Source organism: Podarcis pityusensis, assembly GCF_964106645.2.
Source record: "Podarcis pityusensis genome assembly, chromosome: 3".
NCBI classification, from domain to species: Eukaryota; Metazoa; Chordata; class Lepidosauria; order Squamata; family Lacertidae; genus Podarcis; species Podarcis pityusensis.
The window spans coordinates 92,932,355-92,958,392 of record NC_138026.1 but is presented as its reverse complement, the minus strand read 5'-3'; the positions used below and the strand labels follow the sequence as shown (position 1 = coordinate 92,958,392).

At 40.0% G+C, this 26,038-nt stretch overlaps 1 protein-coding gene and 1 long non-coding RNA gene across 5 annotated transcripts in view; one reads left to right on the top strand and one right to left on the bottom strand.

Moving 5' to 3' along the window:
- Positions 1-26,038, bottom strand: part of SUSD4 (sushi domain containing 4) — a 78,923-nt gene that overhangs the window by 9,878 nt on the left and 43,007 nt on the right. For 2 of the 4 annotated variants that reach the window (XM_081000221.1, XM_081000222.1), the window contains exons 4-5: positions 16,489-16,668; positions 12,946-13,134 (exon numbers count right to left, since the gene is read on the bottom strand). The exons of 1 other annotated variant lie outside the window; for it this stretch is intronic. In XM_081000221.1, the coding sequence (XP_080856347.1) occupies positions 12,946-13,134; positions 16,489-16,668 (369 nt within the window). The remainder of the gene's footprint in view (positions 1-12,945; positions 13,135-16,488; positions 16,669-26,038) is intronic. One more of the 4 variants, XM_081000223.1, reaches the window with a different exon arrangement.
- Positions 9,461-10,667, top strand: LOC308474263. The gene is made up of 2 exons (XR_013984631.1): positions 9,461-9,844; positions 10,549-10,667. It is a non-coding gene; the product is annotated as an uncharacterized lncRNA (long non-coding RNA).

Genomic DNA, 26,038 nt, shown 5'->3' with positions numbered 1-26,038 from the left:
CAGATATACATACACCAAACATTAAATGCTTCCTTGGAACCTCATAAAGAAAGAAAAATTCAGAAAACAGAAGCACTTCCTAATACCACCAGGAGGGGATGAATGCAGAGTGCAATCCAGCACAAGGTAGGCATATGTAAAACTCATTGAAATTGATGAAATCAATGAAGTGCACAGCAAAATACTCATCCCACTGATTTCTGATTTGTTAAGGAAACCTAACTTTCAATGAATTGTATTATACACCTGCAACAGATGTTAAGGACTAACCAAAAGAAAAGAAACATCAACAGTTTTATATTTCACCACAATTAAATGTGAAGGGATAGCCATCAATGCATCACCATTTACACATTACTCCAATCCACTAGCATTTCATTTATTTTATGAAGGTTGTTTTACAAAGAAAAGAAGCAAGCAACAGGTGTCTAAATTGGCATTTTGGTGTGCAGAGTATTATATAAACATTCACTAACACATCAAGTAAGGCAGGTAACTGGCATTCCTATTTTACAGATACAATTATTTGAATTCATAGTATTTTTACTAAATATAGTTGTACATGCAACATTAGGAGCAGTTTTGCAGCTGTTTAGAAAGCACTGGATAATTTAGCTCCATACCATATCCACACAGACTCCAGAAACTCTCCATTTACTCATTGCTAAATAAAAGGTAACCACAACCACTGTCTCTTAGGTTAGGGCTTCCAGGCAAGAGGATAAAACTAATGGGCTGAATTCAGCCCTGGCACCCTTCCTTTTACAATTTAAGAACCACCTGTTGCCAGTGCTGCATTAACCATTTACACAGACTCAAAAGAACCTTTTTTTTTTTTTTTTTTTTTGTCTTAGCATTATTTGTGTAATGGATCTTTAGAGACTAGAAAGCAAATCCGCTACCTCAAGCCAAAATAATTAACAGAACAACCCCCTTCAGATAAGTTCCAAAAGGACTTACTCTCAAGTAAGTGTATGATTGCACTCTTTGTGTCAGAAGCTCTGCATGCTGAATTCCTGCTACTAGCATTTTCATTTCAATAGCTGAACTTGCAGAATATTAATTTATTATTAAACAGCAGCAGGTGCCTAGTGCACTGGAGATAGATTTGGGTTACCTAAAAAGGGACAGGCTCAGCTCCTTTCCAGGAAAGAGCAAATTTGTTCACTGCTTCCTTCCACAGGCTGCTGTGTTTGGATTTCATGCCGCTATTATGCAGTAAAGACCTACTGCATAGATATAAATAATGCACGCATCAATTCACAACAGTAGATTTCCCACAGAAATCACAATTCAGTAACTTCTCCCTATGCATCTACTTACATGAATAATGTATTTCAAAAGTAATTCCCTACCCCACCTACCCAAAAAAGCACAACAAGACATTAAACGAACCTTCAGAAGAGCCTGATTGTAATGTGCAACACTTTCTATTCTGCATGCCCTGGAGACATGGCTTTGTTTGCATTTTCACTAGGCAAAGCTTTATAAATTATAATATCTGGAAACTAGAGCACATAATTCACACAGAAAGCAATATTCTACATCTTTTCCAAGCTGGACTCAACCTAAGGGAATGCAAGATGATTCATTAGGAAGGTCTGAAACGCTTTCCTTGTTTAGCTTAAAACAACTGCTCTAAATGGGAAGGAACCAAGGGAAAGAAACTGCTGATAAGCTCTCTCAACGAGCAAACCTCTCTGACAAGAATAATCTTAGCTGATTAGGGGACACTCTATTACCTGCTGTCCCTAGCCATTTCTCTGCTTCTCTATCTAAACATCTTTGCAATAGTGTTGATTTGCAAGGGTCTGGCATAGATAACAGGCTGTCAGAGATGTGTCAATACAGAGCAGTGATCCAACGCCAAGCAACATGAAAAGATTTTCCACCAGAGAGATTAACTACTTTAAAGAAGCAAAATTTCAAGCCTGCAGCAATGCCACCTGCTGCCTCTTCTGACATTCAGAAAGGCCCAATGCATCCACCAAACTGTGAAAAAGACTCCATGAATTGAAAGTGAAGACACCAAACATACTTTTCCTTATTTTTTTGTTTTGTAACACAATAAAATCTTTTTTTTTTAAAAAAAACAACTTTTAAAAAACAACAACAATATTAAGGAACCAAAAACAATAGAGTGGAAGTAAAATGAATAATGCCACACAGGCGCGTTTGTCTATTAGGAATTACCATTTCCAGTTTTTTATTACAGAACAGCAGTGTGTAGGGATGAGCTCCCACAATCACCTCATAGCTGTCAACTTACAGATTTGAAAATAAGAGACCAGCAGCCTCAAAAATAAGGGATCAGCAGCCAAAATAAGGGATCAACAATTACTTTGATAAAATACATATTTTGTTGCGTGCAAATGGCTTTAGATACCTATTAGGTCCATAAATTACTATAGTATATATTCAACACAAAAAACAGCAACAATTTGTTGTTGACAAAGGACAGCTGGACATAGAAAGGGCCCCATTACCTTCAGTAGCTTATTTAAGGGACATCATCAATAAGGGACAGCAGCGCGACATGGCGCTGGGATAAGGGACTGTCCCGCCAAATAAGGGACACTTGACAGCTATGAATCACCTCCCGATGAAGTCCTACTAGCATAGATCAGCTATCAAGCCAAATGTCTTCAGAAGACTACAAGAGGAGATTCAAGGCACACACTACAGTGGAAAGAATAATACTCTCTATCTGTGGTAACGAAAACGAAATTATGTTAGCTAGTGTGCTGTTATCTTTTGGAGAAAAGAGGATATGTGTGTATTTTGGACCTAGAATGCATTGGAAACAGACACAAATAACAATATATACATTTTAAACAGGTAAGGCAAATGCTATTTCTCTATTATTATTATTATTATTATTATTTATTATTATTATTATTATTTACAAAACAACAACCTCTTGCCTGCTGCTCTCCCCCCACCCTCAAGTAAGGACATGGGCCACAGATGAAAGAATAATGGAGCAGGTTTGAAAATAAGCAAGTTATCCTTGATTCAAATTGTACTTCATTCTTATTGTAGTTACACCCATGGGAATAAAGGCTTTCCATTCACTCAGTAATGAATTTTATGCTAATGCAGGCAAATTCAGTCTCTTGCTTTCCAAAAAATCTGTGTGTGCACTAAGAGACGCATTGTTATATTTAAGCTCACAAATTGAGATACTGATATTTTAATTGATAACCTGCAGGCTCGCACAGGCCTTTTCAAAAGAAGTCAAGCAAGTGAGCAATTCCATGACTAAATCTTTTAAAATCCAAGCAGGTGCTGGACATCAAACAGCCTGTAATATTCCCAATTCTCTTCCCAATACGCTGTACATCAATAATGCTAGAACACTGAGCCATCATCTGTCAAAGCCACTAAAAACATTACTGCTTCATTCAACATTATTAGCGTTAGGACCAATCTTTTGCAGACTATTAATTCAGAATAGAAAGAGCCGGTTAGGCGATGCCTTTGAGATAGTCCTGTGCATTACAAAACTTCTAGCCTAACCAAATGAAGTGGGCCCTGCTGTGCAGAGGGCTTCTGCCCAGAGCTCTAGTCAGCTATGCTTTCTTTCATAATACTTATTTCCACCCTCACTTGAGTCTTCTGATTCACTCTGACACTTTGTATTGTGTAACACTGAGCATGCTCAGTCACTAGAATGCAAGATGAGCCTACTGGATTGGGCCAATGGTCCTTCTAGACCAGCATCCTGTTGCCACAGCGGTAAGCCCTCCCATGATTCCCAGTGGAGATAGAATATAGCTGTTGATAGCTCTATCTTCCATGAGTTGGTCTGAGCCTTTTAAGCCATCTAAGTTTGTGGCCATCACTGCTTCCTTGGGGAGTGAATCCTCCATTGGGCTGAGGTTTTTTTTTGTTGTTGTTTTGCGGCGGGGGGAGGGGGGCTGCCCCCTTAGGCTGTATGCATAAGCATTTTTCAACTTCTACAAACCTAGCCCTGTTTTGGCTACATAACCTGCAAAAACCCTGAGCTCATTAGTAGCGTTTATTATTATACAGTGGTACCTCGGGTTTACCAACAAAGGTCCGTATAGTTAAAGCCATGGTTTTCCCAGTAGTGATGTATGGAAGTGAGAGCTGGACCATAAAGAAGGCTGATCGCCGAAGAATTGATGCTTTTGAATTATGGTGTTGGAAGAGACTCTTGAGAGTCCCATGGACTGCAAGAAGATCAAACGTATCCATTCTTAAGGAAATCAGCCCTGAGTGCTCACTGCAAGGACAGATCGTGAAGCTGAGGCTCCAATACTTTGGCCACCTCATGAGAAGAGAAGACTCCCTGGAAAAGACCCTGATGCTGGGAAAGATGGAGGGCACAAGGAGAAGGGGACGACAGAGGACGAGACGGTTGGACAGTGTTCTCAAAGCTACCAGCATGAGTCTGACCAAACTGCGGGAGGCAGTGGAAGACAGGAGTGCCTGGCGTGCTCTGGTCCATGGGGTCACGAAGAGTCGGACACGACTAAACAACAACCACTGTACATTGAAAGCTGCTGCCTGCTAGGGCTGGTGGGAGAAATGACAGGGCAGCTTACAGCAGGTGGCGCCAGCGGTAGGCAGGACACACTGGACAGAGTAGTTTAAGTGGTGGTGAGAAAGAGATTGAAGAAGGGGAGGGAAAGAAGCAGCAGCTTTTAAGGGATGAGAAGGGGAAGGAAGTGCAAGACAAAGGGCTGGGAGGTGGCAGAAATTGGCTAAAAGGTGGGGCTGGGGACTTTTTTGTGCTGCATTGCTAGAAAGGAAGGTGCTGTCTTGCAGTGAAACACTGAAACCAACATGATCTTGTCGTGGTTCCCCCCTGCTCCTGCTTTCAATGAATTCAGCACCACCTGCCTCTCCAAAGTGGAGTGTTGGCTATCAGTTTCACAACTAAAATGCAGCAGTGATCGGTTGAAGCATCCTGCATGAATTCTGATTTGGTCAGAGGGAGCAGTGCTTCTGAATACCAGTTGCTGGAAACCGTAGAGAAAAGAGTGCTCTTGTGCTCGGGTCCTGCTTGTGGGGCTTCGTACAGGCATCTGGTTGGCCACTGTGAGAACAGGATGGTGGACTTATCACTGGGCCACTGGCCTGACCCAGCTGGCTCCTCTTATTAGCCCTGGGCCACAATCAGAATAAGATAGGTGGAGATGTTTTTGAAGAGCTTCCTGTGGATCTGTTGTGGGAATCTGTTTGGAAGAAGAATGCAAAGTGCAGGAAATAACTGTGTCATCCAGACTGGCTAGGTGTTTCCAGCATCAAGGAAAGAATCACAACACTATTTTTTTCTGAAATACAGTACATCCTTCCCTTTCCCTGGAGAGTAATGGGGCAGTGCCAGGTCAAGCAACAGAGACTCCAAAGCAGAAAGACATGCAGACAGCCAGTGTGGTGTAGTGGTTAAGAGCGGTAGTCTTGTAATCTGGGGAACTGGGTTCGCGTCTCCGCTCCTCCACATGCAGCTGCTGGGTGACCAGTCACACTTCTTTGAAGTCTCTCAGCCCCACTCACCTCACAGAGTGTTTGTTGTGGGGGAGGAAGGGAAAGGAGAATGTTAGTCGCTTTGAGACTCCTTAAAGGGAGTGAAATGCGGGATATCAAATTAAAAAAAAAAAGAGAGAGAGAGTGATCATGACATGGAAGAAGGGGAGAGTTTAAGTTCTGGAGCAGGGGTAGGCAACCTAAGGCCCGTGGACCAGATACGGCCCAATCACCTTCTCAATCTGGCCCACGGAGGGTCCGGGAATCAGTGTGTTTTTACATGAGTAGAATGTGTGCTTTTATTTAAAATGCATCCCTGGGTTATTTGTGGGGCATAGCAATTCGTTCATTTCCCCCCCCCCCAAAAAAAATATAGTCCGGCCCACCATATGGTCTGAGGGATGGTGGACCGGCCCATGGCTGAAAAAGGTTGCTGACCCCTGCTCTGGAGGGAAGCGGGAGACTGATTGCTGCTGGTGAGCTAGTGCCCTCTTGTACTTATGAAAAAACCACCACTGATATTACTGCCCCACAGACTGTAGGGTACTTTCCTAATCTATTACCCATTAAAAAGGGAAGTATATTTTTTGTCTTCTTGAGAAGGTATCTAGGAGATAATGGGCCACTTTTGGTCTTCATTCTGATTTTACCAGGCATTGTGATCTAAAAGCATCTTTCCTCTGTACAAAAGAAGCAGATGGCAGCAGAAAAAGCAATTCAAGTTCGGCAAGAGATCTGCCTGCATGGGTTTAGAACCAACCAGATAATCTATTTTATTAGCGGAGGAAATGCACAGGAGCCCTTGCTCCTTAAACCTTTGCTTCCTTTTGTGAGGTTTATCATCCTTCAAAAATGTTTTAGAGCCTTTGAATAAAAAGGCATTACATTCCTCTCAAATCCAGATTAGCTGCTGTATTACAATGCACTGGAAAACTGCTGTTCAAAATACTCTGGAATTATAGAATGTTTTTCAAAATAAGTCCTGCCTAACCTATTATCTCAAACAGAGGGAATCTTTCTTCCTGACAGATGCATCCAGCAGTTTATACCGAATTTTATTCTGGTTTATCAAGTTTACAGTTCCATTCCTTTTGCCTCCAAGATTATAGTGCAAACACACTCACTATGACCAAAACCTTGTCAAATGCATTTTCTCAATTGTTGTGATGCCATAGAATATTCATTACATATAATTGATAAAAACAAGGTCCATTATGGGATATTACAGATTTAGAAAATGCAATGATAAAAGGACAAAGGTTAAGGTTATGGAGCAAAACGTATGGAATTATTAGTTGCTGTGATATTTCCATTAATACATATCAAAACATGGCTTCAAAACATGAACCTTGTTATTTCAAATGATGTATAGAATTGGGGCTGTGTACAAACTATATATTTAAAGCACATGACTTCCTCAAAGACTTTTGAGAACTGTAGTTTGTTAAGGGTGTTGGGAATTGTAGCTCTGAAGTGGTGGGTAAACTACAGTTCCCATGATTCATGTGCTTTGAATATATGGTGTGTACACAGCCTGGGTGCAGCAAAATGTCCCACATCAAACACTAAGTTTTGTTGATGGTGGTACTTGACACCTGTCAGACTGAATCAAATATACTCAGGAGTGGATAAGAATTGAAAATATCAAATGATGTATTTTGATCATAATCTAAAATAATGGTTTTCTGGACAAAAAGCTTTATGCAGCAGAGCTTCATAATAAAATTAAACATATATTTGTCTCTAAAATAAAAAAGATTCATTTTTTAAAATGTAAGTACTGTATATAAAGTCACAATGTGTTCTAATCAATCCTTTCTATCCTTCTAAGCAGTGCAGAATGTTATTCATGCAAGCTGTTATTCATTAAGAAATAAAGCAGAACAAATTTTTTTTAAAAAAAATTGTACATCTCTGTATTAAAAAGTGCTACCAGAGCCATGAAATGGGAATCTAAATTTAAAATCTCAATTTATATTCCAAGCAACCTGGGTACAAGATTTGCATCTGAATACTCATTCAGGTGTGCCAAGGCAAGTTGGAACATCCTTGCATGTGAGACTGATGCTCTGAGTGGGAGAGAGATATCATTCCACAGACTGTCCTAAGAAATACAACATCCCTAATTAAATAATATGACTGCATTGCCATATTTAGTTGCCTCTAGCACAAACATAATAACAGTAGCAAAATCTAAACTACTGCCATGGTCTTTTCTGTTATTTGACGAAGTACTAACCAACTGTATAGAGGTATAAGGGTGTGTACTGGCTATGTGTGAGCTGAATAAACAAGATGGATAAGCGGATTCAGTAAACTCTACCCCTCTACCAAGTCTAAATGTGATGTCAGTACCCCCTACACACAGAGAGAGAGAGAGAAAGCGAAAGAGAGAGAGACTCATTGCTATACTTATATACTGTTGTGAATTTGTGGGTGACAGACCTTTTACCCTCTGCACCCAGAAATTTCCAAAGGACATCATTTATAACTCTGAGGAAGCCCCTGGACCCCCTAATCTCACCTTACAATGGAGACTGGGGTGGCATGTAACAATACTTTTCTGTGCCATATAACTTTGTTTATTTAGGTATCTATGTTTCTCTAGGTCCATGGGCTTTGTAAGCAGCAGAGTAGTCCAAAATGTTGAGGCTTTGGGAGTTAGAAGAAATGCAGATTCCTGTGTAGGCATTGAAACAACAATAATGTAATTTATCCAGTAATACCAAATAAAGTGGAACTTAATCCAATCTACTAAAAAGAAGCAAACATCCTGCAGCAAAAGATACAGTACTAAACTATTCTTTTACAGCAATGTTGTCAACATTTATTGAGAAAAATCATAGCCCTGTTGAAATATAGACTAGATGGGGCTCACTATTTCTCTCAAAGAATGGGCATGAAGGGGAAAGGACAATAGAAAGGAAAGATATCGCATCAAATTAGGGGATCTATTGCTAATGTTGACAGACAAGTTATATAAGGACAGCAGACATTTCCCCTTCAGCTTCCCATAGAGATTTCAAAGTACCAAGATTAGTCTCTCAAACCTCTGACTGGGAGAAGGCTAATCTGACTAGATTTTGTGCCTTATTTACTGCTAGCATTTGCAACATTTAATATAATTAAAAACCAGACCACACACCTAAAACCACAGAGAAAGCTGTAAAATGGGGTTGGTGCAGGGAAGCTTGAGAATAATTATTTATCCAAGTGGGTGATTATGACAGGCACTCTCCCCATCATAACCCCCAAACTGAGTGAATTCAGGCAACCACCACCTACTGTTAATTTGTATGTTCCATGGCTTGATGGCTCTCTTAACAGCTGTTTTTTAAAAAAATGCTAATTATACAAATATCTGTAATGGCAGTTGGAGGTTTAAAATTGCTTTGGATTTATATATGATCACTTTTAGTTTGTTGTTTTATTTAATTGAACCAATTCTTATGTTTTCTGTTCTGTGATATAAATTGCCTTCAGATCCCATAGTATAAGGCAATAAATAAAGTACAGTGGTATCTTGGGTTACATACACTTCAGGTTACAGACTCCGCTAATCCAGAAATAGTGCTTCAGGTTAAGAACTTTGCTTCAGGATGAGAACAAAAATCATGTTCCAGCGATGCAGCGGCAGCAGGAGGCCCCATTAGCTAAAGTGGTGCTTCAGGTTAAGAACAGTTTCAGGTTAAGAACGGAGCTCTGTAATGAATTAAGTACTTAACCCGAGGTACCACTGTGGTAACAGCAGCAGCAGTCTGGAAAATGAAATAATCTGAGTATCATTCAAAAGTAACTATAAACGGCATAATATTGACTTTTAAATCTCTGTGTTAGCTGAGTTTGAAGCTTTGACTGACAGTATAGCTTCTAATACAGGGGTCAGCAAACTTTTTCAAGAAGGGTCAGTCCACTGTCCCTCAGACCTTATGGGGGGCGGACTATATTTTGAAAAAAGAATGAACGAATTCCTATGCCCCACAAATAACCCAGAGATACATTTTAAATAAAAGTACAAATTCTACTTATGTAAAAACACCAGGCAGGCCCCACAAATAACCCAGAGATGCATTTTAAATAAAAGGACACATTTTATTCATGTAAAAACACGCTGATTCCTAGACCGCCCGCAAGCTGGATTTAGAAGGCAATTGGACTGGATCCGGGCCCTGGGTCTTAGTTTGCCTACCCATGTTCTAATACGTACAAAACCTTTTAGTGGGAATAAAGCAAAGAAGATTTATCCACTGACCTCGTGCTCAATCAATCAATATGGTCCAAGATACAAAACGGTAATACAGCTCTCCCTCCATGACAAAAAGCAAGCATGCTTATCCTTACATAAAATGTAAGTTCAATATTAAAAGGCAGGCCTCAGGGAGTAACCAGCTCTTCTCTCTTATTGCCTAACCCTTTAGCACAATTTGATAGTCCAGGGAGGAGGGGAAATGCATTTTTCAAAAGATATTTATTGCAACACTTTGGGGAAGAAAATGCAGCTTAAAAAAAAAAAAAGATGCTTAGAGATTTGATTAACTAGAAATTGTACCAAGGGGTTTCTACACAGAACACACAGGTGACACTAGGAATAAAGTAGTGATTTAGTTTGACAACCCTATTATCAAACTGGAATAGAAGCCATAAAAAGGAGACGCAGATAACAAGCCAATATTTTGTTCTCTTAGCACTGTATTGTGTGCATGGCTTCAAGCATTATAAACATTCAGCAATGGAGAGGTGGGGAGGGGGAGAACTGCTGTTAGGATATGCAACAGGAATGAGTCACTTTGCAGCCTCTGCCCCCTGCCTATACAAGCCTACAATGTCCACAGACAGGGGGAAAAATGTGTTTGCAAACTTACTACAGTATGGCATATTTCACAACACTTCTATTACTTAGCAGTAATATGCTTTCCATGATGCCATAATGGAGTGGATGGGGGGGGGGCAACCAAATCAGGTGTTTATATGCACAGATATGACAGCCTTCAAAAATTGATAATATAATTTCATTTTATTCATGCGACACTAACTCAGTATTATTTTATTTAGGTTTATTACCAGTTGAAATGTGAAAAACTGTCTCCGAAAGAAGAAAAACACTAACCTTGCAATCATGTTATTATAGAGTAAGCAAGAATCCTACATAAACTAGGCAGATTTTGAAAATTCTTCTTATCGCCAGTGTTTTTATTCTACATGCAAAATACTTTGCACTTATCTGTTAATACTGAGCATTTGTGTATGTATATACAAGCAACAAGCAGCAATACAATACAGGTGTAATTCCATAAATATTTGCACCAGTGTTAATGCACAGATCAAGATAAAAAATTGACACGGTAAAGGCCAACTAAACCAATTTTCTTGACCTTCAGCAATACCAATTATATCCAAATCATTCCTGACAGATCATCTAATTATCCTTTTTTAAAAGCCTCCAGTGCTGAAAATCTACATGTTCACATGAACATTTGTTCCTCTGCCAAACCATTCTTGATAGACAATTTTTCCTGGTTATTAAAACCTTAATTGATCCATCTTCCAACTTAAACCTGCTGCCTGTACCCTCCCTTCTCACCACTAACCACAGGAAGTAACTTTCCACCATCTGTCCATATTTAGGAACATAACAAGGAAATAACAAACGTAATTTCTGGAGCCAGGGGCTAAAGGAAAAGAACAACCCCGCCCCTCTATCACAGACACACTATTCGTTTTTAGAAGCCAAGCAGAGGCTCTGAACAAATTTCACAGGTGTGTTGTTTGTACAGCACACTAAACTGTAACTTAGTATTATGTGCACAAACAAGAATAAACTGCATGGGTATTAAGTTAGAAAGAAGTATCAATAGAGTTTTAATTTCCACACCCTGCTTGCTCAAATCTCCTTTTGGCGAAGTTTGACAATTGGGACACAGAAAATCAGTCACAGGTACTCATTTTTCTATTCGACAATGCATATGTTTAAGACAAGGTTTTTTTACTACTTGTATTATCATTATCTGTAGAACCCCAGAGTTGTTTATACTGTTTGCTTTTTGTAAACTCTCTGAAAACCAATAAAATACAGTTACAAAAGAAGAGGAAGGAAAGATGTCAGAGAATCAATGGGGGCTTTGGACTACTGAAGGGCAACAAACCAAGGAAAAGCAACACTGAAGACATATTGCCAAGATATTACATTGTAAGACTGTCACGCTCATTCTATAGGACTGAAAGTGATACAGTTCAACACAGTGTCAGTGAACATGATCCCTCCATCTTCACACAAAAGTGAGCACCTACATAGGGCAATTCTTTTCAGTTGGTTAGTTGTGCTGAACGCTATCACTAATAGAAGTTCCTGCAGAAAAAGGTTTCAGAGCAAATCAATAGGTCCAAAAGCAATAATTCACCAGGATCAGATACTGTTTCATCCAGGGTTTTGAAGAAACTTAGATGTATGAAATTGTTGAATGATTGGAAGTGATATGCAATCTCCTCCCCCCCCCCCCATTGGCCTATGTACTGGAAGGTTAGGAAGTAGATAATGCACTACAAATTCTTGGAATAGGCTTGAGAAATGATCCTGGAAACCAGGAGTACTATTTCAGATGCCATGACTGAGGAGGACATATTCTCAGCAAAGTTTAAATGGAAGCAATCTTTTTTTATACATTCACATTTAAATTTCAAAAAAAGCAGTGTATTTTAAGGGCATTTGTTTGTACCTCAGAATAAACTACATCAATGTTATTACTATTCAGGCAAGGACTCATATTTGCTGGACTTGTCAAGAAATGCCAATTGGCGGAAAGACTGAAGGATAGAGGAAAAGCAGAAACAGTCTGTTCTCATGGGCATGTTTTCACTGAGGCACTGCAAAGAATGTGAGAGGGTCATGGGCACACATTTTGATAAAAAAAACAGGTGAGAACAAATGCGGGCAGGGTGGGGGGAATAGAGACAATAAATACATTCAGGATAGTTAACCCGGGGCGGGGGTCATATTCAGAAGAATCAAGTGGTGTCCAGTCCCCTTGGAATTGTACCACTTCAGAATGAAAATACAGTGGTACCTCGGGTTAAGTACTTAATTCGTTCCAGAGGTCCGTTCTTAATCTGAAACTGTACTTAACCTGAAGCACCACTTTAGCTAATGGGGCCTCCCGCTGCTGCAAATAGAAGGCGGGGTGTGTGTGACCTGAATTGGCACTGCAGCAGGAGTGAGAGGGTTAAGGGGCTTTTTTCCTCCCATGTCAGACTGGTCCCAGTTTCGGATCCCCCACCCCAACACCTGCAATTTACTTTTAAAAAACCTTCCACATAATAGTTAATTGTGTGAATGGAACATCTAAGTTTGGCTCTAGAGAAAGGTGAAGTGGAAAGTCATTAAATGAAGTAAAAAATATACCAGATATTATCTGACAAGTAATAAATATTTTAAAAAGATATAAGATGTTTTACCTTCCACATCAAGGCACCTAGGTGGGCTATCTGACCAGATAAGGTTATACATGCACTCAAGGAACTCTGTCCCCTCTAGTTTATATCCAGGAAAGCACTGAAAATATATCATAGTTCCTACTGGGAAGGAGGACTCGAACTCAGATATGTTAATGTAACTATGAGGAAGAACCAATGGCCTCAGGCAACCTGCAAATTAAGAAGAAGGAGGTATCTTATTATGAGACGCTTATTTTTAAAATATCCCAATTACAGCTATCAGGCTAAAATATATATTCCCTTCTCTCCCCACAGTGAATGTTACTTATGCTCATCTGACTCGACTCTCAGATTCACCCCGCAATGTGCCAGATCACTACTCCTAATTGTTTAGCGTACAGCTGTAGCAAATTACAATATACTGTCTGCAAAATCAGCATAGGATTAATTAAAAATGGCAGTATTTTCTCTTTTACTACATTCTGCCCCTCCCCTTCAGTTTCTAGTTTAATAATTATTCTTTTTCACATGGAATCCTTCATTTTTAGACCGATACTTATCCAAACAATTGCTTGTTCACTTCAAAGGTGTGATACTCAGCATCTTATATATATTGTAATCGGTGCATGCAGTTAAGAAAGGAATATTGGCAAGTTCCAATTAGTTGCAATGGGTCTGAACATCCACACTAAGAAGCTTCCACAGTTACCCACTAGCTAAATATTAGGCAAGCAAATGAATGCTGCTTGGAAGGAGAGCTTTTTAGTGGGCAGCAAACTTTATTCTTACTTTCTCCACCAAACTCAAAGATTCGTAAAACGATCTCAATGAGCACCACGTGCATTTTGTGGGCCTCCTATTCTGAGCTTCATTTAATATAATAAATTTAATGTACTCTTACAGCCATACACCAACATATTTTTAGCTGGCAACAAAAGATCCCCAATGAGGATATTTCAAATAGGAACTTATAGGTTGCACCCAGTGTTAGCCATCATAGTCAAAGTATTTCCATTGAAGTTAATAGACAAAACTAACTTCAGTCAATTCATTTCAGTGGATCTACTATGAGTAGAAATTAATCCAATACAACCCTATGTGAACATACCAAAAATGTACTTCATTCTGTGACTTTTGTGACTTTGCCATTAAACACACACAACAGTATATTATCTGTTTTGAGGTGTGCACTTGGTTTAAGTTTGCTTACAGTGTCAAAAGGCACTATGGCTTTGTCTATTATTTTGCATCTAGTCGTAGTGCAATTTGTGCCCCCTCAGCCAAGCGTAGCCCATTTATTGTAATTTGCCCTGCTTGGAAACTTTAGCTAACAGGGCATAGCAGATCCCCACCTGACATGGATGGGAATGTCAGTCATCTATCTGCACTGGCATCCAATTCCACAGCATGATACAAGCTCCAGATTTACCTCAGAAACCACCTCTCCTCCTTATGCTACAAAATTTTCCTAGACACCAAGAATACATTCTTACCACCACCCCGACTGTGCAGATGCTTATAACTGACATGAAGGCATTCTTGCAGGCCGCTTCAGAAATATGCAACTTTCTTTTTCTGGACACGTGGGGCTGCCTTTAAAGTACAGAAACTTAACTGCAAAGGAATGCTGCCACCTTGATGTTGGTGATCAGAGTATGTAAAACCAGTTCTTCACCAGCTTTGTGTTTCCAGGACCAAATGAAAGTGTAGGTTTTGACCTAAAGTACAATTGGGGACCAAGTTATTTGAAGGACTTACACCCAAATGGGTCTTTCCCAAGCACGGATATTTGCTCATCTTTGTTTCCTTGGTCAGTGCCATGGGAGAGAAGGCCTTATTTGTGGTTGCCCCAGTTTATGGAGCGCTCTCCCCGTGGAAATGGAGATTGCCTCAACTTCTCAAATTCATAGGAGGGTTTATTTCAGGCAGCCTTCCCCCCCTCTTTTAAGTCTTTATTTTATAAGCTTAAAATAGAAAGCTACATTAAGACGTATAGCTCTTAACAGCGAGAATCTGCACAGCTATTTATTTTTAACCGAACTGTGTTTTAAAAAAGTTTGTACAGTTGCCATTTTAATTATATAGCTGTGTTTTAAAGCTGTATTGTGTTTTTATGATACATAGGGTGCCTTGAGTGGGCTATACCTAAAAAGGCAGTCTATAAATAGATTTTATAAGCAAAAATACAAACACCTCTCCCTTCTAGGAAAAGAACAAGAGGTTGCTTCCCTCACACTGAAGGAGAGAATGGGAGCATGCCTTAGGGCTCACTTTTTCCTTACCTGCACCCCAAGACTTTTAAAATAAAATATATCTGCTCATTTTCACTTATGGCAGGAAAGCATAATAGGCACTGCATAACTCCACCAAAAGTAAAATCTGAAACCTTTTAAAAAGTTTAAAACCTAAAACAAAGCAGTCCACACCTTAAAATAAAGCTTTCCCTGTCTAGTAACAGGGGCAACTAAAATGTAGCTAGAACTATTCTCTAAATATATATGCAGAAAAGTTATTCAGTGTACAGTAAAGGTAAAGGGACCTCTGACCATTAGGTCCAGTCGCGGACGACTCTGGGGTTGCGGTGCTCATCTCACTTTATTGGCCAAGGGAGCCGGCGTACAGCTTCCGGGTCATGTGGCCAGCATGACTAAGCCGCTTCTGGCGAACCAGTGCAGCACACGGAAACACCGTTTAGCTTCCCGTCGGAGTGGTACCTATTTATCTCCTTGCACTTTGACATGCTTTGGAACTGCTAGGTTGGCAGGAGCAGGGACCGAGCAACGGGAGCTCACCCCGTCGCGGGGATTCGAACCACCAACCTTCTGATCAGCAAGCCCTAGGCTCTGTGGTTTAACCCACAGCGCCACCCACGTCCCTTCAGTGTACAGTAGGCATATGCAAACTTTATACAAATCTAACATCTTCCATCCACTATTTAGGGGGCATTTTATCTTCTGCGGTGATATGCAAGTGGTCATCCTAAAACAGAAGTTGAATTTTTTTTCCACACCTGTGGTTGGTGCAAGACATAAAAATGGATGTGGCCATAGACATAAATGGACAAAATAATGGATGTTACTTTTTCCTTTGTATAGTAAAGCTACATTTCAACGACTCAAAAGCCAGAGGTTTCTATCCACACACTAGCCCGCTCCCGCATCCTCCATCCAGGCAAGCAGAAGACACTGCCACAGTTCAAGGACACCTTGCAGCCGGGCAAGAGTATTTGAGGAATGCCCAGTACAGTGTGTAGGGAGAGAGGTAGGGCCTTGGGACTGAGCATGGCCTGGGCAGAGTCCTGAAGACTGGCCAGAGTGGCCAGAGTGCTGAGCTGAGGTTCCCTACCTTTGTACTAAACCAAGTGGTATGCAAATATGTTTTTTGCCCATGTTCATTGAAAAAAAAGTCATTTGGCAAAAGGTACTGTATTACTGTACTAAGAACGATAGGTAACCATTATCTCTTTCAGCAGTAAAAGAAAGAAGAAATAAGAAAGATAAATAGGCAAGTTACACTGAGACAAGGCGTAAGGTCTATAAAAGAGGATGTTCTGGTGTACTAAACCTTGACAAATGGGCAGATTATCCCACGTTCCATCGTCTTGACACACTGAAACCATGTTGTCTAAATCAGGGTAACGGATCTGGAATCCTTCATGACAGCTGATTATTAATTTATCTCCAGTCCCGTATGTCTTGTTATGAACCTCTGCATCTTCAACAACAGGTGCAAGGCAATCTGTGGCTTCATAAAGAAATTATATATTATTAACTTAAACGTCAAAAGTTGACCAGCTATGTGAAAACACTCTTACACAAAGTCAACCCACAATAGCAGTTATTCTTAGAAGAATCTGCAAACTTTTTTGCCTAAGCTGATTTAACACCACACTTCCATTAGCATCGAGACTATTATAGGATATTACATCCTGTGCATTATAGACAAGTTCTCAACAATCTTTAATATTGTATGTATAGTTAAACTACCTTTACAGCAAAATAAAAATACAACCACTCCATCAACAATATTACTATAAAGAGTAAAAAAACAACAACAACTGGAGGTATAATATGAAGAAGAGTTTGAAATCATTTATTATTATTATTATTATTTACCGGGGGGAGCACTGGCAGCAATGGTGCCTACCTGAGAGGTGTCGGAACTGCACTCCGGCTGAAAAAAAGCACTGCTCACATACCAAACTTATCTGCTACAGTATTAGACTAACTGAAAGCTAGTAATATGTATTTCCTTTTATGAAATGTATTTTTAAATTATGTATAAATTTATAATGCGTCAGTCACATCCATCCCCCTCCTCAGTCATCTTCAAACCTCAGAGCGCCTCCACAGCATCAGATTATTTCAAATCCCTATTTACTTCTTTGCATCACAAGTGGCATTAAAAGGAGTGTTTGCATATTTATACTTTAGTTTCCTTCTGCTCCACATTACTATGGATTAGTTTACTCATTCCCTTTTCCCCCCTTTGTGATTTACACAAGAGTCTATTATAAGCTGCAGCACAAAAGGACATTTAAGGTCAGGAGCTGAACCCCCACCTCAGCTCTATATCTATCCTATAGATTAGTCATAAAGAGTGTATGTATCAGTTGATTGATAGCAGCAGAGGCTCCTGCATTCTTAGCTGGAAAAGGGGCAGGGGAGGGCAATTTTCACAGATTCCCATCTCAGCAGCAGCCCCCAGCACTGCATCCGACAGCACTCTGGTTGTCCTCCTAATTCCCTTTTTGGGAAACCAAGGAAAATCTGTGATATGCTGATGTTTGGTTTGTGCTGGGTGACATGAGCGGTCTGCTGAAATAATCAGTCACAAATTTTATGGATTTATTAATTTATTTTGGCATTGTACAGAGTGCTGTTTGTATTGATTTGCATTTTACAGTTTCATTGATTTATTGCGAACTGCCTTGCAATCATAGTACAGAGCTGTCTATAAACGGAACGAATCAATACTAAATTGTGGGTGTGAGAATCCTGTTCCACTGTGGAGGTCAATGCTGAGGCTGAGTTTGGTTGGGATTCACAGTTTAGGATTCCCCCATACCTTTCAGGTGGCAAAAAGGTCAATTTATTGAAATTGCTCCCCCTCAGACCTCTTCCTAGGCCAAATCAAGCACACATAAGCCTCAGATTCCATTGACTTGCATGAGGGTTGGTCCTTTGAAATGTTCCAGAACTCTTAAAAACAAATCAAATATGTTTTCTTCTTCAGAAAGAAAACCAAGGTAGAGCAAAGATCTTTTCTGCTAACTTTTTTTTTCCAACCTCCCTAGGCTCAGGTGACACATACACACCAGGAGTGCACAGCAACATTTTGTTGCAGAGCACCACTTGCTTGTATTTTTAAATATTTTAAAATACAGTAGATAATATTTTTTTTAAAAAAAATAATATTTATTGATAATTTCAGGATTACAAGAAAAATAAAAAATAAAAAACAACACTACAATACAAAAAAAGAAAAAAGAAAAAAAGAGAAAAGCACAAAATATAAAAACCAATACGACAATACAGCAAAATAAAATAAAAAAGAAGAAAAAAGGAAAAGAAAAAAAACACAAATCCCAAATTGCATATCCACAATTTCCATTTGCTTGTTTCATTGACCTCCTCACACCTCCCTTTTTGTATTCTAGTTTAGTAATTATTTCAGCAAATTCTTTCCATCTTTCTCAATTTTTGTTATAAATTTATTTTAACAATTTAACCTAATAATTAACTCAACAAATCCTTTCCATCTTTCCCCATATTCTGTTATTCAAATTACCTTAATTTATTTAACCTTATCTTACCCCTAAGTACCTTAAGACTTAAATCTTAGTTTTCAAATATACATAGCTCCTGATATCATTTCTGCTAGAGTCGTATAGTTTCATTCCCACATTTTCCCTAATATTCATTAAGCTGATTCTAAAATAAAAAATTCCCATTATAAATTCTCTTCCAATCATCATCCAGCGTCTCTTCTTCCTGGTCTCGGGTCGTGTCAGTCCTTACTGTCCATTCCATCTAGTCCATCAACCTGGAAGCCTTATGTCCGAGGCCCTTAAGTCTCTTCCATGTCCCTTCTGCAATTCTTCTTCATCTTATTTGTGCTTGCCCTTTTCCTTGTCTTTTGTTGGTCTCTGTCTTAGTTTCTTTCCTTTCTCATTGAGGAGTAGGTCTCTGGGGGATTCCAACCCAAAATGGTCTCCATCACCCTTCATCCAGCTCGCCCATTCCCCACAGTCCCACTCCCCACAGTCCTCGATATAATCCAAAATGTATTTAAAATCAAATTTCAAGATCTCTCCAAAGCTAGGAGCCTCCTCATCTCCAGACTCCCCTTGGCCCACTCCAACTTCAATCTTCAATAACAGCGGCTTATGCTCCTGTAGGGCCTCGGGTCTCTCCATTTGTACTATTTGAGGTGCAGCCGCATCCTCCTCCATTATCATCTGCACTTGCCCAGTCAGTACAGATTCATAGGTTGGTTCCTGAATGATTTCTGTATCAATGTTCCCTGTTTGTCCACAGTTATTAACCACAACAGTCAAAGTCTCATTCATCAAGTCCATCTTCTCATGCATCTGTTCCAGCAAAGCATTTGTCTTGCATAAAGCAAGCACCCAGTCTTCCTCCCAGCTCATCTTTGTTCAAGGTCAGAAAAGACTGTTCCCACGGTCTTAACCTCACAGATGTTGGGTCTCAAATATACTACAGCAACAATTTAGCAAGCTCCCTCTAGAGGAGACAATCTATTTGTATCCATTTTTTTTTTTGAAGACAAAGGAAAGTTACTTTCATTTTTCAGATATTTCAGATGTTTTTCAGGTATTTTGTTTCTTTAAAATGCAAAAGGCAACATTAGAATCAACTTGTTTCTCTTCATTAGCTATCTGTCAAAGTATTACGTTCACAGTCAATGAACCTCTCCAACAGTTTCTGTCTCTGACACCCCGTTCCCAGGTTAGAGACGGTGGAAACTTATCCTTCTTCACTCCCTCTCCTGCTAGGGTTAAACAGAGTCCCCCCCCCCTTTTCTCCTGCTTCCAAGGGGGGTTTCAGTGATTCTGAATGAAGGAAATTTAGTCTTTTTTAACAGCTTCCCGGCTTTAGCTTGCAAAATTTTTGCTTTAGTCTATATACAAAAAGCAGAAGGCGGACTTCCTGTTTGCACCTTCCCGCTTCGATACCAAATTAAACAATTTCTTGATCCAATTTTCCGTTTCTACTCACGGGTACTTGTTTTAAGTCCAATTGTCCACAGGAAAAAGTCAGCGCTCTCTGACAATGGCTGTGCGGCTTCACTCCGTGAAAGTAGCAGTCAGTTCGTAGCACCGCGCTTCTCACCCCACTTCGCTCCGGAGCCCCTAGATGGGATTCCCCGCAAGTAGGGGGGAGCTTCTGGTGCCCTGCCGAACCCCACGTTCCCAGGCTTCCACCGCCTGGGATTTCTAGCGGGTCCCCACCTTCGCCACGGCGGGAAGACCCAGTTTCCACGGAGCCCGTTCCTCCGGTCGGAGGAACTCCGCCATTCACCAATGGCGCTGACCCGGAAGTCCTAAAACACAGTAGATAATAACATAACCACTTAAGAAGGGCTTGCAGCATGTCAAGTGTTATAAAGGATACTAGGTGTTCTATGTCGGCTCTTACTGAACTGTGCCTGGTTTTTTTTTATCAATTTCTTTTTATATGTTACATTTCTATTGCATTCCTTTCTCCAAATCAGCCTTTGAGAACTACAATAGTCAAGTAAGGTTATTTAGACTGAGAGGTAACACAATTTGCCCAAGGCCACTCAGCAGTCTTCTTAGGCAAGTGGAAACTGTGAAACACAATTTCCTCACGCACAATGCCAGCACTCTATCCCACTGCATTATGCAGTGTGGGGAGGATATCGGGCATGGACTCTATCCACAGCAAGCAGTGGGGAGGGGGCACAAGACCAAAGAAGCAAAACTAAGAGAGGAAGAAAGCACAGCATCTTTGATCTCAAGAGTGACATATACAGACCAACTGTGAGCAAAAACATCAATGAATACATCATTGACTTGTGGCTTGCTGTTGTCTTGGAGTCTTGCTGTTCCACAAATAGACACAGAACATAACTGAGGTGAAATATAAGATTTTCATTTTCAAAAGCAAGAAACATTGATCCTATTATACAATGACTTCACTCTCATTTATTTCAGATGATGGCTTGTAGATTGCACCATTTTAATTGTGTGGATGCTGGCCAGAAACACTGCTTCTTTCACTGAGCTGTTAGTGGACTGCCATCCCTGCAAATAGCTTCTGCTATTAAACCAACTTCAAAGCTTCAGCCTGAGGAGGAAAGTCTGCTGAACACTTATGTACAAAGGATGAAACTGTACAGTTTGTTTTTTACCCAAGACTCTAAAATATTTGGGGGGGAAACCTGTAACTACTAGCTCCCACTTTAGCAACTGGGGTAAGTAAATACATATTCTATATGGAACAGCTCAAAGTTAAAACAGAAAATTTAAAACTCCTCATTTGCTGCAAAGATGCTTAGCCCCTCCATTTTCTCAGTAAACACACAGTTGAAAGCCCAAAACACAATCTCTAAGCGGCAATGGAAATGCATATTAACATGCTTTTCTCTAGACTATTTCTTTTAACTATGATATCTGTGCCTTAAGATATGCAAGAAGCAAAACAAAACAAACCCAGCTTTAGCAGATCAATGTGGTGCTTACCTTTTAACAAAGATAAACAGAGAAAATGCAAACTCTGAAATCCCCAAGTGTAATATTCTGTTATGACAGAAGTATAGCACTAAGACATCCAGCATTAACGAGCCTGAGAGGTACTTTGCACATTACATTTTGCGCATGACCTAGTCCACTGTGGCCATGCACAGAGCCCTGTTTGTCCCCTCTTCTCCCACTTATGCACGTAAGTAATACAAGGGTTGTTAGGGAATAAGAGGTCTGTGTGCATCATTCATATGCCCACTCAACCATCCTCTGCTGCCTCATGCAAGTTACTTGTGTTCCATAACATGCATATACACAAAAACCAGCGAATGGGGAGGAAGCAACAGTAAAGGGAGCATCACAATGTATAGGGCTAGTGAAGAGAAGAGGCATAAGCAAAGCAAAACATTCAAATTCTGCTCCCTCTAAATAATAAGTTGAGTCAGGACATGAGTTCTGCGAGAGTAGTAAGTGCAAATATATTGTGTTTTCTGTTTCCCTGTAGACTGATCACACTTGAACTATTTACACAACACAGATGCTTGTACCTCCTGTCCCCTCTACATTTGAAACTGCTCAGAAAGGTGTGTTTCTCTGTCAGTGAATAGAAGCAGTCTAAATCCCCAGCTTCTTTTAGTCTTAACAGGAGCATAGCCAAGTTTGTGACTTGAAAAGCAGCAGCATATGTTAGTTTGCTATGTTGTCAAATCACCTATTTGCCTGGTTTTGGCTCCAGTTTGTAATATGAGACAGCACAACAAACTGAGTTCCTTTTCTGGGAGTATTTTTCTCTGGCTAAGAACGTAAAAAAAAAGCTTCTGAGCTTGTGCAGTGCAATTGTCTTCCTAGAACGGGTTCCTTGTATACTGAAAGGATTGTAGCAAAGCTAATGTTGTCCCACCCAGTCTTGACATATCAAGTACCAGAACTGTTTGCCCAATAGACATTTAGCGCAGAATTTCCATACTTTGTTCACTTACTTTTTACAGGGCATCTGTATGACATACTGATGTTTCCCCTATGCTCATTCCATACTCTGCCCCCCACCCCCCAACAGAAGAAAATCCAACTATTAAAAGAATAATGGAACAGTCACACAATCATCCCAAGGGTAGATTGACATGGGTTGGTCCAAGACATTTTGGAGGCTGCATTTTCACATGCAGGGCAAAGTCCCTAACTCACCGAGGGTTTGAGACCCATCGGCTACCCTCACCTGGTTTAGCTGGCCAGTCAAAGCAATTTCCCAAGGTGTGGCTGCTGCTGCATGCTGACAGCTTCTAAGAGCCACAGATGAGAACTGAGTGCAGGATGGGGACCAAAGGTGTACAAACTACCCCAGAAGAAGCACAATGTGACCCCCGCCAAAAGTAATGCCCCTCCCCTAACACCCATGCACCCTGAAAATGTATGGCAGGATTATTCCTAAAAGGAGGAGTTAAGCTCAAAAGTGTTTATTCCTGATATAGATACCTCGGTTGATAATTAGCGGTAAAATCTATTAACAATCTATCAATGCAACTCAACTGTTTTTTAGCAAGCCAATAGTAAGACCTCGTGACCTGTATCTGTTATCTAATCCAGACAACTACAACTAATCCAGAATGCAGCAGCTAGACTGGTGATTGGGAGTGGCCGCCGAGACCACATAACACTAGTCTTGAAAGACCTACACTGGCTCCCAGTACATTTCTGAGCACAATTCAAAGTGTTGGTGCTGACCTTTAAAGGCCTAAACGGCCTTGGTCCAGTATACCTGAAGGAGCGTCTGCACCCCCATCGTTCTGCCAGGACACTGAGGTCCAGTGCCAAGGGCCTTCTGGCGGTTCCCTCGCTGCGAGAAGCCAAGTCACAGGGAACCAGGCAAAGGGCCTTCTCGGTAGTGGCACCCACCCTGTGGAACACCCTCCCACCAGATGTCAAAGAGAAAAACAACCACCAGACTTTTAGAAGACATCTGAAGGCAGCCCTGTTTAGGGAAGCTTTTAATGTTTAATAGACTATTGTATTTTAATATTCTGTTGAAAGCTGCCCAGAGTGGCTGGGGAAACCCAGCCAGATGGGCGTGGTATAAATTATATATATATATATATATATATATATATATATATATATATATATACACACACACACACACACACATATATATATATAAAATTATTATTATTATTATATCAGATTGTTTAAAAATGCTGCTGTGGGTTTTGCCACCAATATGATATACAAATTTGTCTTATCAGTCGTGGCAGAGGATGTGGTTCAGTGTTTTTGGCACTGCAAATAAGCAAATGTTTGCGTTTCCTCATTGACAGCAATTCCAGATCACATCAGAGCATTGGTGGGAAGCCAGGAGGGGGCAGCACATGCTCACACTGAGAGTAAGTAGGGCCACATCTAGGCACCTAGAAGGCTGGAAGCAGTTTTTTTTTTACTTGTTAAAAATAACGAGAACATAATTACAAGGCTGTAATATGCAATCTTACATTGTGAATACGCGGATACATCATTTGCACACACCCCCGCCCCCAACCACTTAAGGATTCTGCATATACTGTATGTTGCTTCATCCTTTACCTTGATACTATATGACTTTCAGTGCCAATGCCTGCAAAGGTGTGTGGGCATGGACGAAGAACAGTGCACAAGTGCAAAGCAAAACATAAATAAATACCTTTCATGAGATTACTACCACAGCATAAAATGCACAACCATCATCCTAAAGAAAAAATGTCTTCTAGGCCTAAGAAAATTTGATTCTGTTGTCCTAGAAGCTTCAAATTTATGCCTTTTTGTTTTGCCTTCAGAATGTAATAATGTGGAAAACAAACTTAGTATGCACACAAAGCTTGCTAACCTGAAGCAAGAAAGATAAAGCGTAAAGTGTGGCAAAGAATCTCAAATATAGTGTCACTGCCATGCAGCTAATGATCATGGCCCAAAGAAAATAGAACCACCTGCAATCCCAAAATCATTGGGTTCTACACATTATTCAGCTGATAAAAACAAGGAAGGCTTCTGGTTCTGATTGACTTCTTTGAAGAGCTGGTGCTCCTCATGATTTCACTATTCTCATAATACACTATTGTTTGGGACTCCATGCTACTGATGACAATACCTTGTCATTCCCCTCTTTTGACCCATCACAAATGTCCAAAATATCTATGCCAATTTTGCTTTAGCCAATGGCAACTTGTGAAATAAACATTTCACACCTCCAGTTAGGCCAATGCCACCTTGTTGGCAGCTGCAACACAAGGAGGAGACTTAAAACATGACAATACTTGAAGTGTCACAGAGGAGGAAAAACAGGTTCCCCACCTCTTTGCCCCACGCCCACGCCCACCCCCAATGTTCAGTTGATCTAATTTGCTGCAAATGCATGTATTGCTCATGACAAGGGCTTGATCAACACTATTGAAATACATAGCAAGCGGATTCTTCCAGCAAAATGGTATCTGAACATTTTTAGTGGTGTGTTTATCCATGTTTGCACATTCATGCACAAACACACTAAAGACAGCCCATATTTTTAAATTTCTTGATCACAACATTATCACTGACAAGCACCCAATAAATCAAAGAGCTGGAGTTTTAGTGCATGTTGTTTAATAAATGGTGAAGCTTTTCCACAGACAAAGATTTTTTCCAAAACTACTGCTGGCAAGAGCCAGAGTTAGACCAGCAAAAATTGTCAAATATGTCTGAAACAGAAAATGAGCATAAGAAAATTGAACTAATTACATACAAAAGAAAACAAGTTCTTTTATTCCCACAGATGTGTTCCTAAATATAGAAGTAAAATTGCATTATTACTGCATTTTATAATCTGGCTGCCATTCTTTTCCGAACCCAAATGAATAATTTACAACATCCCCCGCAATACATAACTGATTTAATACTCCATTTAACACATACCCTTATCATCATTATAAATTTAACCATAATGCCCAGTAAAACATAACATTAAAATTTTACAAAGAGCACTCATTTGTCAGAATAGTAATTAAATACAACTAATAACATCAGATGAACTTTTCATCTGTTCATTAAGATGTATCAAGAGACTCCTGAATCTTCTGCCCCAATTCAGAGCCCACCAAACACACAGGGATAAGAATGTACCAAATTTGTCAGCACACAACATTATTTATAAATAGTTTAACTCTAATGATTGTTTGCTCAAGAGGAATTGAAGGTTTTGCCTGGGGAACCCAGGATAACCTGGAATACTATTGGTCGGAATGAAAATGATATTGCATTTATTGCCTGGATTCAGCTAGGTCTCCAGTTTCCACTTGTTGTAAAAAAGTCTTCTCAGAAAGAAAGAAAAAATGAGCTTGATCCTGTGAGCTGGAAGCACAGATACGTTAGAAATATGGAGTTTTC